The following is a 12,890-nucleotide window of genomic DNA, read 5'->3' as shown; positions in this document are numbered from 1 at the left end:
ACTTCAGACTTGATAAAAGTTAGCATCAACGTAAAACGTTTGATGATATTGGATAAAAGAATAATTCCTAAGTTTCTACGTTCAGATCATTATAAAGCACCAAAGCTATCAGGTAAAGCTATGTAGAAAGTTAACGTCTCTATATTTGTATGCACACAAACAAACAATGATGGACTACCAGAAGTAAAAGTTTTCTGCACGGTGATCCGTGATTAACGATGCTCGAAGTATCTGAGGGTAAAACAAACATCTGTTACTTTTACCCCTGCTTGAAACTATTTTACTGGCATCATCTGTCATCAAGAGTTGCTGTTTGAATCCCACCCTGGTCCATTGATAGTCTCAGGACACCCCATGGAAGAAGACCGCGTCTGTTCATCCATGTCCCTTTGCGTCCTGTAGGGCGGAGCAAGAAGAAAGACAAGTGCAAGAACACGCAAATGTACCCTCTGAGCGAGACCCAGTACTGCCCTTGTGACAAGTACAATGCCCAGCCGGTGGGGAACTGGTCGGACTGCATCCTGCCGGAGGGCGGTAGGGCGGAGACCGTCCTGGGGATGAAGGTCCAGGGGGACATCAAAGAGTGTGGGCAGGGCTACCGCTACCAGGCCATGGTGTGCTACGACCAGGACAACAGGCTGGTGGAGACGTCTCGCTGCAACAGTCACGGTGAGTTGAGTACAGTCGTACACGCCGTGTTTAGAGCGATGGCCGGCGGCGGCCAATCAGCAGGACACCAGGGTAGGGTCAACGGGTCGCAAATGTGTGCCGGCTGGAAGCTGTTTGTGTATGAACTCTGATTCTGGTCTCAAAGAACCTGTTTGTTGGGTTGTACTCCGGCTAACACCAAAACATACGTACAGTCGAACCTCGAGATACGAGTTTATTCTGTTCTGTGACTGAACTCGTAAGTCAAGCAATAGTTAGCCATTTAAAATCATTTTGATGCATTCCAGCCTTGTAAAAAAAGCCCCAAACCCCCTAAAAAAAACACATTTCTATCAACCAATAGACATGTAGACCTTACCTGTGAACAAACATATCGACAGAGTGACTTCTTGTATCTCAAAACACTGGCATGTCGAGCAGCTCGTATCTCGGGGTCCTCCTGTACTGTTGTGGAATGGTGGACACTTGGCTGCTGTTGTTTTAACGTGTGGTCCCTTGTCAGAGGGGTGTCTGTTCTGACCAGCGTGGCCACACCCTCTGACACCCCCCAGAGATGCTATGCTCACCCTCACATCATCCTTGGAGCTATTTTTCCTGAACAAATAGTCCCAGGAACACCTTTGACAGCGCGTTGGGGTGATTACTCTCTGCCAGATGCATCAGATCGCTGCAGATGCAGCAATAACTTTATGCTCCTTTTAAATATTCATCTAAAACAAATGCTTCCTCGCTGGCGGAGGCGCGCAGCTCGTCTTTGAATACCGACTTTCACATTAGGTTTTCCTTTTTCTGGAACACTCCTGTCAGAACCATTTGTCTCCTTGTCGTAAGGTCTTATCTCAGATCCGAAATACTTCAAGCAGAGAAATCTGGGCTCATGAACTCGTTGTGAAATTGCTGTGAAATGGAATGCGGGGCGACTTTGAAATGAATACATCACTGTTATAAGCGTGGCTTTAGCCTCCGTCTGTGACTCACGCATTCAGATGTGCGTCACTTAATCTGGGTGTGGGTGTGACAAGAGCTCGGCGTCAGGACGGGGTTGTGTGTTTTTGTCATACATGGGGTTTTTTTGTATTTGTGCAACTTCAAGCTTAAAATGAAGAAACCGGAACCAAAAAAAGCCATTCGGGGGTCTCGCTGTTGGGACAAGTGACTCTCAGAGAGGTCATTAAATTTCTCCCCTTCATTCCCTCGTGTCACTCCCTTCATCTTCCTCCTATTCTGCTCCTCCAGCTCATCATCGTCGCTGTAAATCTAGAGGAAGGGGGCGGCGGCCTGATCCTTCCGGCTGATAGGACGCCCTCGGCTTAGATGGCGTTCAGGCAAAGTTCGCCGACATCAACAGAAACAAAAGGATCTGTCTTGATCCAGTATCTGTGGCGCTTCTCATCCGTCCATGAGGAGGGAATATCATGGGTTGGATTTCTCTACCACCCATCATGACAGAATATTTCCTACATCCTACATATTTCCAACCGAGTCGATCCCGACTGCAGGAAGACGAATAATCAGCAACACGAGAAGTGAGAAACATCCGACCGACAAATTACTGATTCCATTAGTTCCCAGCGATGATTGCAGCCACAAGAAGATCTAATTAGTGTGTTGTCATGTTCAATACAATCAAGACTGAGATGGAGGCGTTGGAGACTCGCACCCCCCATCCCCCTGGTTTATGTGCTTCCATGTAGGGTAGGGTGTTTCTCCAGGCGATGGAGGGGCGGTGGTCATCTAACCCTCCAAATGGAATGTTTTCAAAGGCAGACTCCAAAAAAACGAATCCCACTATATATCGCTGCAAATATTCATGAAAAAAAAGGTTAAAAATTGATAGGAATATCTAAATTATTAACAAACGAATACGTAATTCAATCGTCGTATTTCACTCAGTAGTTTATCTGGACATAAACGTGTTTTTTTAAAATGCGGTTTGTGTTGTCTTCTCTTGTTCCGTCCTGTGAAATGAGGTCAGATCTGTAAAGATTTTACACGACTAGAATGCGTTTGTGTTTTCAAGGGGGCGCCTGAACAAACCAGGAATCTGATCCCATTTCCCGCAGGAATGAAATGTGCTGCCAAACTGCTGTGGGAGTGGGAGGTCCTGAGTGTTGTGGAGATATCTGTGGTAATTATCAGAACCGGAACAGAAGGTGGAGAAGCGAGGGGTTAGGATTGAACAGAGGGATAGGAATCAGGTCTTTGTGGCTAAATCTGAGTAGTAACCATCCAACTGGGGTAGTTATGTTTAGAATGGGGTAGAGTCGGTGTAGGGGTTGGGTTATAACACTTTTTAAAGCCCAACCCAACTGTGTCTGCACCCCTATAGTGGAGTTTATGTCTAGAAGATGCTGCGTTGACCTTTACCTCCGACGTGACGTTAGCCGATAGCTGCCGCGGGGCGTTGACCTCATCTGAGCCGAATGAGGTGAAGGAGGAGCAAATGCATTCCCCTCAGGAAGCCGTGAGGGGTGAAGCTCCAGGGCAAGTCTCTCGCTGAGGAGACCGACGAACTCCGAGCGACGAAGCGATTTTGTCGGAAACGCAACGAGGCGCGTTTGCAAAATGTGTTGATGTGCACCAACGCGCCTCATCTGGGTTCTCATCCATCCTGTGGATACACTCCAGAACACCCAGGTATTAGACTGCCCCCCGTCGCCTCTTGGAGGATGCAGGAGGTGTGACGGGGGTCAGAAGTCAGGCGGCGATGTGGGTTCATCGGAGCGTTTCGGGAGCGACTGTGGAGTAAACCTGGAGGAAGACGCCGAGTCTTCTTCCTCCGTTTCTGCTTCACTTCATCCTCAGTTCTTTCGTCCTTCACTTCTTTTATGCTAAACATAAAACGCGTGTGGCGTACAGAACAACGGAGATGTTCTTTAAACGTATATTCCAATCTCCATCGGGGGTTCAAGGTTGGTTGGGCGGTGAAATTAAGCGAAGATGTTCTGTTGGCAGCGTCAGACGGCGGCGAGTCGCTGCCAGCTTCCAAACCCACTTCTCAAGGTAATGGCGGCGATCTCCTACCTGGACGCGACCCAAAGCCTTCCCAGAGTGCTCGGCGTTGCATCTGGCAGCGGTACATCGGTTGAACTCTGGGCGAACCGGGGCCGAGGTGATGCATCGTTTGGGAACTCACAGCGACTTACCGGAATTGAATGTGCGGGAAAGACCGCAGAGGGAGGTCAGAGGTCGTGAAGGCTTGGCCTCGTCAGCCCTCAGAGGCCGTGTCGGAGTCGGCAGGGTGTCGGTGTAAAGACGCCGATCTGGCCTCGGGGGCGACGGAGTGTAAGGAGGTCAGAGGAGTGTGTTCAGTCGGCGCCGAGCTCTAAAGACAGACTTTTTACGAATTATTATTCAATTATTATTGATTTCTGATTTCATGTAATGAAATTGGTCAGCAGGAATCTTATTACTCGTTTTTTGGGCCTGTGGCGTGAGATCAGGTCCTGTTGAGTCGAGTCAAATTTAAAGCTGTATTAAAGGCATCCATCCACCATCTCTGAAGGGGGGTGGGGGGCGAGGAAAGAAAAGACAAGATGACACCCAAGAGTGAGATTTATTCATTATTATTTCAATTCGATCACTAAATGTGGTTCATCCAGCAGAACATAATGAATCGATGGAGTTTGTGCGTATTTCTGACGGCCGACACGAAGCTGAAGCATGTCATAGTGAGAAATGTACACGTCTGTTCGTCTGTGTGTGTGTGTGTGTGTGTATGTTCAGTGTGTGTGTGTGTCGCACTTCAAACCGAGCAAGTTCTCTCAAAATGCGTTAAAAATAGGCCAATTAAATTCTGCAGAGCTTCATTATGCGCTGCAGCCGAGTTGGGAAGCGACTGCTGGGAAACCGCGGCCCCCGTTTCAGATTCCAAGAGGTGGAGGTTCAACCTGCAGCGAGATTTGAATTCTACCACCTCTGATTGGCCGAGCCGAGACAATCAGAGGTAAAGCCGGCCGAGTCATTGAGTCATCACAGCTGGAGTTCAACATCCGGTTGTTTTCTTTTATATTCATCGTCTTGAATACCTTTAAAACAGGACTGACCCGCCGAGTTCAAACACCCCAGACTCTTCGGTATTTTTGATGTACCAATGTTGAAGAGGTTCAGTTTCTCAGAAATTAAAAAGTTCCCTTCTTTTATCTTTTATTGTCCTGAAAACGCAGCAAAGTCATCATTCTCTCTTCCAGTTATCCCCTTAAAAGCTGCAGACCCGTCATTTATCGACCCGTCTCATCTCCTCCTCCTCCTTCTTCTTCTGCCCGTCCTTCAGGCTACATCGAGGAGGCCTGCATCATCCCCTGCCCGTCGGACTGCAAACTCAGCGAATGGTCCAACTGGTCGCGCTGCAGCAAGTCCTGCGGCAGCGGGGTCAAAGTTCGCTCCAAGTGGCTGCGAGAGAAACCCTACAATGGCGGACGGCCGTGTCCCAAACTGGACCACATCAACCAGGTACCGATTGCAGACGTTAGACTCATCCACTGGTTGATAATGAACAATCGTTTAGAGTCTTCCCTCATTTTTGCTGAACCACTTCCTGCTAAAAAAGCTAAGTGTGCTAAAAATGGACGCCATGCTCCTGGCACAGGGTGTACACTTCTGTATTTGCCAGGTTCACACAGGTACTGGCCTCCAGAGGCTCTCCTCATACATTCTGCTCACGCTCATTAATTCCTGTGTCTCCTTTTTAATCCGCCCCCGACGCCTGACGGATACGACTCGCCGCTCCAGGCTCAGGTGAGAACAGCTTCCCCTCATGTAGCGACACATGTTGGGTGTCAGGGGTCGGGTTGGGAGTTCTATTTATGTAGACGAGTTGAACCTCGGTCAGCCGAGGCGGAGCCAATATTCTACTGTTAGTTGAGGGTAATCCAGACCCTGACGGTGTGGTGGTGTGGTCAGGTGTACGAGGTGGTGCCGTGTCAGAGCGACTGCAACCAGTACGTTTGGGTCGCCGAGCCGTGGAGCGTCTGGAAGGTCAGCAACGTGGACCTGAAGGAGAACTGCGGTGAAGGCGTCCAGACCAGGAAAGTCAGGTGAGACACAGGAAGTTTCTGAACGATAAATGGTGATCAATTGGTCCATTGATCCCTAAACGGACTTTGTTTGATGGATTTTGGACGCGGAGCAGAGAAGAACCCGTTGGATTCAAGCATGTTTAACCTTCTTCAGACGGACTTCCTTCCTGACATAAAGTGTAATTAGACTCTACGAGACTTAGAGGTGCACAAACTAACAATCCATCAAAACACACATTATAATAATACTATCATTATAAAGCACTACAGTAACACACAAATAATAAGACTCAGGGGTGTAGTTGGTGCAGCAAATATCTGCATCCATAACCCTTGTGTTGATGAAGTCTGATGTCTTTTTATGCTGGGTCAGCGTTTATGCAGCTCGTGCACCATCATAGTGATTAGACCCTAATGTTCTCACAAGGCAGCTGAGAACTTTCATCAAAATAACGTTGGTTTTTATGAGGCGCTGAGGGGCCCCAGACTCGGGTAGAAAACGTAAAATATTTACGCTGAATAGACAACGACCAGGCAACGCGGTTCTTCTTCTACTCTCTGATTACAACTCCGACGCTGCCCCGAAACGACGGTCCAACCCGCTGTTTCTCCACCGATCCCGCAGGTGCATGCTGAACACCATCGACGGCCCGTCCGAGTCCGTCGAGGACTACCTGTGCGACCCCGAGGAGATGCCCCTGGGAGCCCGGGAGAGCCGGCTTCCCTGCCCCGAGGACTGCGTTCTGAACGACTGGGGCCCCTGGAGCCGCTGCAGCCTGGTGAGAACCGCATCCCATCAAACGTCAGGGTTCCATGAAGCCCGCTGAGATTCATCACAACGAAGTATGGTGAAGTATTCTCTCTGAGGCGCGCGGAAGAGAAAGTGTAGCTACGCGGCGTCACCGTTGGAGGTTTAGTTTTTGTACGCCTGGGAGGAATAAAAGAGAAATATGAGCTGGGATGAAGGAGAAGAATAGCTTCTACATCATCTATATTGCTCTGTACTCACTGTGGATTCAGCAAGGGAGGAAGATGATTTATGATAAGGAGAAGGCTTCTAAATTTACAATATCCGACGCGTACGCTCGGGCCCTTCCTCGTCAGATGGGACGTATTGGCAGACGCCAAAGCGGCTAAAAATATCCCCTCAGTTTACGGCAGAAAGAGCAAATAATGAGTTTTTAGATAGACGTCGATTTGTAGAAGTGGAACACGAGAAAATAATCCCATTGGTCCAGAGACGCCGACCTGTGAACTTCCCGTTCAGACTGGTCTGGTTTCATCTGCTGTTCTTACAGCGACTCCCCAGCCGCTTCTCATCACTCTCCATCCTCCACTGAAGAGCAAGAAGCACTGACCCCCCCCAATCTCAGTCTGGAATTGAAGCCTGTGGCGAGTTCCGCCTCATGTTTAATTCATGGCGCCGGTGATGGAGTTACTCAAAAGGCCGTCCATTCCTCACCGACCGTGTAGAACCTGAATACCTGCTGATGGGAACAAAACATCCACATGTTGGGAACGGCAGGAGAGAGTCTTTAGTAGAAGTACAGACGGATCATTTAACTAGAAATATGAATATGCAGGTAGTCCTCAACATACGAACACAACCGGTTCCTAGAGGTTGTTCTTAACTAGAATTGTTCGGAAGTTGTTATTTATTCAATTTCAATCTATAATCACCATTTTAGGTCATTTAAATGTAATTACTACTCTATATTACTGAAGTAATGTCATTACTACTCTACTAAAATAATGTAATTACTACTATAAATACTAAAGTAATATTCTCTCAGACTGACCAGAAATAATTACAGGATGTTAAAACAACACAGAATAAAATAAAATACAGGCTCAGGTCAGTTTAGAGTTCAGTCGTTCTGAAAATACGTCATTTTTCAACAAAATATACGTTATAATAAAAATTAAGTTAATGTCATTTCCTCTGTCCAAATACTGGACTCTAAAAATCACTAGAAAACCATTAAAATCTCCAAATATCATGTTACTGTACAGCGAATCAGAATAAAAACGTGTGATCATGTTAAAATACATACGTATCTACCGCTAAGCATCACTCGATCAGTTTAATCCAGATCAGTTTACGGTAAAACTTTAATCCTGATAATTTAATCCTTGAAGAGAAGAAGAATAAAACACTTGAAGGAACTCTCCACCAGTTTTTAAGATCATCAACAACGACAGTGAACGAAGTGGTGCTGCCCCCACGGGGGTTGTGGCAGAAAGGGGAACTGCAGGACAATCGTCAGATGTCCTGTATCTCTGAATGTCCATAAATTGAGGACAACCTGTATATAAATATACATGCTTGGTGTTTTTTTCCAGCCGTGCACCACAACCAAGAGCCGCGTTCGGACGGCGTACACCCTCCGGTCGCCCAGCGTGGGGAGGCAGTGCCCCGACACGACGGACAGCGAGCCCTGCAGCCTGAACCTCAACTGCTTCAACTATTTCTACAACATCACAGGTAACGGCAGCGCCAGTTGTTTTTTTTGCTTCATTCTGATGGAAGAACGAAGCAAAAACTAAAGTTAAACTCCGGAACAGACATGGATAAAGGGGCGGAGCCACGATCCTTCGGTAGTTCTGTATAATTCAGGACCAAAAAACCAAAAGCAACTCTTTTCATCGCTATTTACTTCATTTATTGTTGTCTATATCGACGATGCCCCACTTTTCCCGCCATCCTGGGTTCACAGTGGCGTCGTATGTACATAACATACGAGCAGAGACTATTATGGGGTAAAACACTCTTTTTTTTGTTTCTTTGTTGATGCTGAGACCATCCCAAGCTGCTCCTTCCTTCCCAGTCGCGCTGGTTTTCTTCCTGTCGCTCTTTTCTCGCTGCGATCTCCTTCCATCCGGTCCCCAGAGTGTCTCAAAGCAGACACCGTTCCCTGAGTTGTGTTTGCAAACGAGTTCGCTGAGAGTAAAAAAAATAAAATAAAATAAAGAACCCGCTCATCTTCGTCGGCGGATGGCACACTTGGTGACTGATACCTCCGACTCCCTGTTGTTGCAGTGTTTTTTAAAAAAAACAGCGTTTGTATTGTGGTTTTAAAGTCTGGAATGAAACGTCTCAGCGCTTCACAGGACAGTTTTTTTCAATCTCTCGACTCGCTTTTAGGAAAAAAAGAAAAAACTTTGATGCTTGCCTGTAAATTCTGGTTTTTTAACCAGAATCTGATTCGGTCAGAACCACGTCGTTTTCTCTAACGGTTGCCAGTTCAACCGAGCTCTTCAACCTTGAAACCCCACTTACACACACACACACACACACACACACACACACACACACACACACACACACACACACACATGAACTAGTGTTGATAACACAACAGAAATTAGACCTTGACGATTCACTTATCTCCTGATTGGACGCTCGGAGGCGAATGCAGAATTGATTCTTGATCGACTGAATAGATAAGAGGGACTATTTTCTGCCCTCATAAATGACTTGTTTTAATTCCTCCTCTTCCTCCACCCATCTGTGCGTAAACATTTTCTTTATCTGGGGTGTAACTCTAAAATCCCTCGACGCATCAAACATATGTTCGATGCTCTGCCTCGTGGTGGATTTTTATTTTATTTTCGTCCTTTTTTGGGGGGAAAATATTCAATTTGAGCTTTTTTTTTTTATTGTTGAACGTTTGCCTGGACGTTAAACTGACTCCATAAACCTGCAACAAATCACCTGTGATGTGGATTCTACTGTTTAGGAATGTTTACATTTTTTGCGTTTCCATGGAAACAGCTCATTCCCATGCTTAAGAAAACAAGTGAGATTTGTTTTTTGAAATATATCGTGTGTGTGTGTGTGTGTGTGTGTGTGTGTGTGTGTGTGTGTGTGTGTGTGTGTGTGTGTGTGTGTGTGTGTGTGTGTGTGTGTGTGTGTGTGTGTGTGTGTGTGTGTTGAAATGCAATGAGTCACATGACCGTTCAGCTGTTAGAAAGGCAGCGTGTTACCTCAAACCCTTATCACACACACACACACACACACACACACACACACACACACACACACACACACACACACACACACACGGACTTTCCATAATTCTCAGATCTGATTAGAGAAACCACCTGGAAATTAAAGTGTGTAATTATTCAAATGGGTCTGTCACAGTAATGTTACACCTACCCCCCTCACCCGACCCCCCAGACATTATTTACCTTCATAAATAAACGAGTCAATCTTACTAGAAAGAGAGACTTTGTTAAATCTAATATTTCTGCCGTCGTGGCGTTGAGTTTCCAGTCGTCCAGTTTCCTAACTCCTTGGCTACTTCCTGTTTGTTGGTACCGACCCGGTGTGACGAGCGCCGCTCTGCTTCCCCTCAGACTGGAGCACGTGTCAGCTGAGTCCCAACGCCGTGTGCGGGGGCGGCATCAAGACCCGGATGCTCGACTGCGTTCGAAGCGACGGCAAATCGGTGGACATCAAATTCTGCAAAGAGGTGAGACTTTTCGTACTTCCTGTTGTGATTCAAACAGACCGGTTCTTCGTGCGTCACAGGAGGGCAGAACCTTTATGGCTCCATCACGTCACATGACCGTGGCCTTCCAGACCATATTAGTCCCAAAGCAACATGAAATACACATTCTGGGAATTATAGTTCTGAGATGTCAAGTCGTGACTAATTGAGTGGTCGACTTCGACGGTTTTTCCCGAACGGTCGTGATGATCACACCAGGAATGACTTGGCTTTGCATTCCGTCAGCTGAACCTGGAGAAGAAGTGGCAGATGGTGATCTCCTGCGTGGTCGAGTGTCCCGTCAACTGTCAGCTCTCCGATTGGTCGTCCTGGTCGGAGTGTTCGCAGACCTGCGGATTGGATGGTAAGATACAGCGATCTGGACACGTGGCCCGTCATCACCGCTCTAATTAAAACTGTTGTTGATGACATTTAGTTGGTGTTATTATCTAGAACTGACAAGACTCAGAAATATGTGACCTTTACTAACAAGACACCTTCGCCACACTCTTCATCATCAGTGAAGTACGACCTCACACTGATGTGAACTGATGTTACGTTTCTCAATAATTAGACGGACTCGTATTAAATTATCCGGCAAAAGGAACTCATGACAAACAAATAATCCAACGCACCTTCATTAAAGCTCTCCTTTAAGAGATTTATGAAGGTAAACATCGACTTCCGTCTTTTGGAGTTACGTCAGTTCTCGATCACAGCAATCCCTCGCTTATTCACGGATGTACAGCTTCACTACATCGCAGATTTTTAGTAGGTAGTTACATGATAGCGTACGCGCATGCTATTGGCTGACAGCATCAGGAAGTGTATTAAAGAAACAATTTACTAAAATACAAAAGTGGGGAAAGGTAATACAGATAGAAGGTGGTTTAATATCAGAATTTAGTTGTTTGTCTACTTAAAAACAAATATTATCTAAAAATATTAGTCTTCCGTTTAGCCTGGAGACAAGACATCATTTTTTACCTCTCGCCGCGTGTCCTGGAACAGATAAACACAGTTAGCTGTCGTTTACCTGTAAACGATGCTGGATGTTTGTGGGCGGAGCTCGGCGGTGTTGATGGTAAACACTCTGAAATGGCATTAGCCTCTCAAACCCTCACGAAGCTGCAGCTGCTCCAGTCGCTACAGACTCACGCTGAGCAGCACAAGATTGCACAGCTTGACTCATACTTCTCCACGTAGCGACACACGCTTTGCATGCTAATGATAATACCAGGGTGTCGTCGATATGGTGACGAAATGACGCCGTCTCACCCAAGGTGACGCCTTAATTGCAGACTGGTGACACAAAGTGAAAGTAATTTTTGAAAGTGTTGTTTGTCTGCATCTGTTGCTATGTCATCATATTAGAAAAATGCTATTTCCTCTTTAGGATTATTTGATGCTGTTAGCTTGGATGAAGGCGTTCTTTCTCTGAGGTGGTTGTTGTTGAGGTTATATACGTGAACATGCATGAGTGTAAAGAAGGGAAGTAAAACACAAGTCTGGACACATTCTCACAGGCGGTAGCAGCGTTTGTAAAAGAACCTCGCATCGACAGTTTTGTGTTTGCGATTTTTGCACCAAAGTGCGGTCAGCAAAACTTAATTGGATAATAAAAGAAAAAGTTGTATCGCACACTTCCTGCTCCTCCACGAGGCATTTAACCAAGAAAAACCAAACAGACACAGACAAATTCTCTGCTGAAGTCCCCCTACCCCCAAACGGCCAGCCGGCGTTCGCCGGTTTCTTGTTCCGGTAGTTCACACAATCGATTGTGCACCATTACATGCGCGTCTCCTCGGGGCGTTGGGGAAGGCTTTGAAGAAGATGCTGCACGGCGTCGGTTGCTGAATCACGAGGAATACGATAAAAGTTTAAGAAAAGGCTAAAAGAGCGGGAGAGGGCTTTTGTCGGATGCGTGTCGGTGGAGTAGAAGACCCGCTTGTGCGTGTGTGGGTTGTTGTGATTGGTGTTTTATCTGGTGAGAGGTGTCGTAGGTTGAGGTGAGCGGTTTGGAGGCAAAGAGCGATGAGAAAATGAAAGTGGGACGTGTAAAGAAAATAAATTTGCCGATTGGAGAGTGGGTGTTTGTAAACAGGTAAACAGAACGGAGATTTAAACACCGAGCGCGTCGGGGGTGGGGCGGTGACATTACTCGCTAATACGCGGCATCAATGCCGCACTTGGGTAGTTTCTGAGGTGTTAGCGGCGGTTATTGTGTTGGATTGATTTGGAAGAAAAAGACGTTTTAGTCGAGTGGCCCGAGAAGCAATCTGGAGGGCAGAGCAGCGTTTTGGGCTATTCAGCCGTAATGAAGGGTTCTGGTGAATGAAACGGACTCAAAACACGCGTGTGGAACATTTAAAACAGGTCGAGCAGCGTGTCGCTTTGCACTACTTTATCCAAACCTCTACGGATTCAGAAAATCTTTGTTGAAATCATCAAAAACGCACAATGATTCTCGCTTTAGCGCTCATCGATCAACCGATGGACGGTTAGCGTCGCTACCTTAAACTAATTTTCTCCCGTGGCCACTTTATTAGGAATCAAATAACTTTTCTGTAGCTGAGCTCTCCGATCGATCATGTGGTTCATTGATCTCTGCTTCTCCCACTAATGATCAATAAGACAAACTGCGGTCGCACACGTGTGTGTAGCAGTGCGCCGTACCCGTGTTTAGCTGCTACGAGTAAATTTACGT

General features: G+C 46.6%; 1 protein-coding gene across 1 annotated transcript in view; it reads left to right on the top strand.

Annotated features, from left to right (window-relative positions):
* thsd7ab (thrombospondin, type I, domain containing 7Ab) overlaps positions 1 to 12,890 on the top strand; it is a 129,771-nt gene that overhangs the window by 66,640 nt on the left and 50,241 nt on the right. The window contains exons 14-21 of the mRNA XM_068323725.1: positions 403 to 669; positions 4,943 to 5,121; positions 5,401 to 5,406; positions 5,572 to 5,705; positions 6,313 to 6,466; positions 8,031 to 8,172; positions 10,050 to 10,165; positions 10,430 to 10,547. Of these exons, the coding sequence (XP_068179826.1) occupies positions 403 to 669; positions 4,943 to 5,121; positions 5,401 to 5,406; positions 5,572 to 5,705; positions 6,313 to 6,466; positions 8,031 to 8,172; positions 10,050 to 10,165; positions 10,430 to 10,547 (1,116 nt within the window). The remainder of the gene's footprint in view (positions 1 to 402; positions 670 to 4,942; positions 5,122 to 5,400; positions 5,407 to 5,571; positions 5,706 to 6,312; positions 6,467 to 8,030; positions 8,173 to 10,049; positions 10,166 to 10,429; positions 10,548 to 12,890) is intronic.

This window comes from Antennarius striatus, chromosome 9 (genome assembly GCF_040054535.1).
Source record: "Antennarius striatus isolate MH-2024 chromosome 9, ASM4005453v1, whole genome shotgun sequence".
NCBI classification, from domain to species: domain Eukaryota; kingdom Metazoa; phylum Chordata; class Actinopteri; order Lophiiformes; family Antennariidae; genus Antennarius; species Antennarius striatus.
This window is presented reverse-complemented; position numbering and strand designations above follow the sequence as displayed.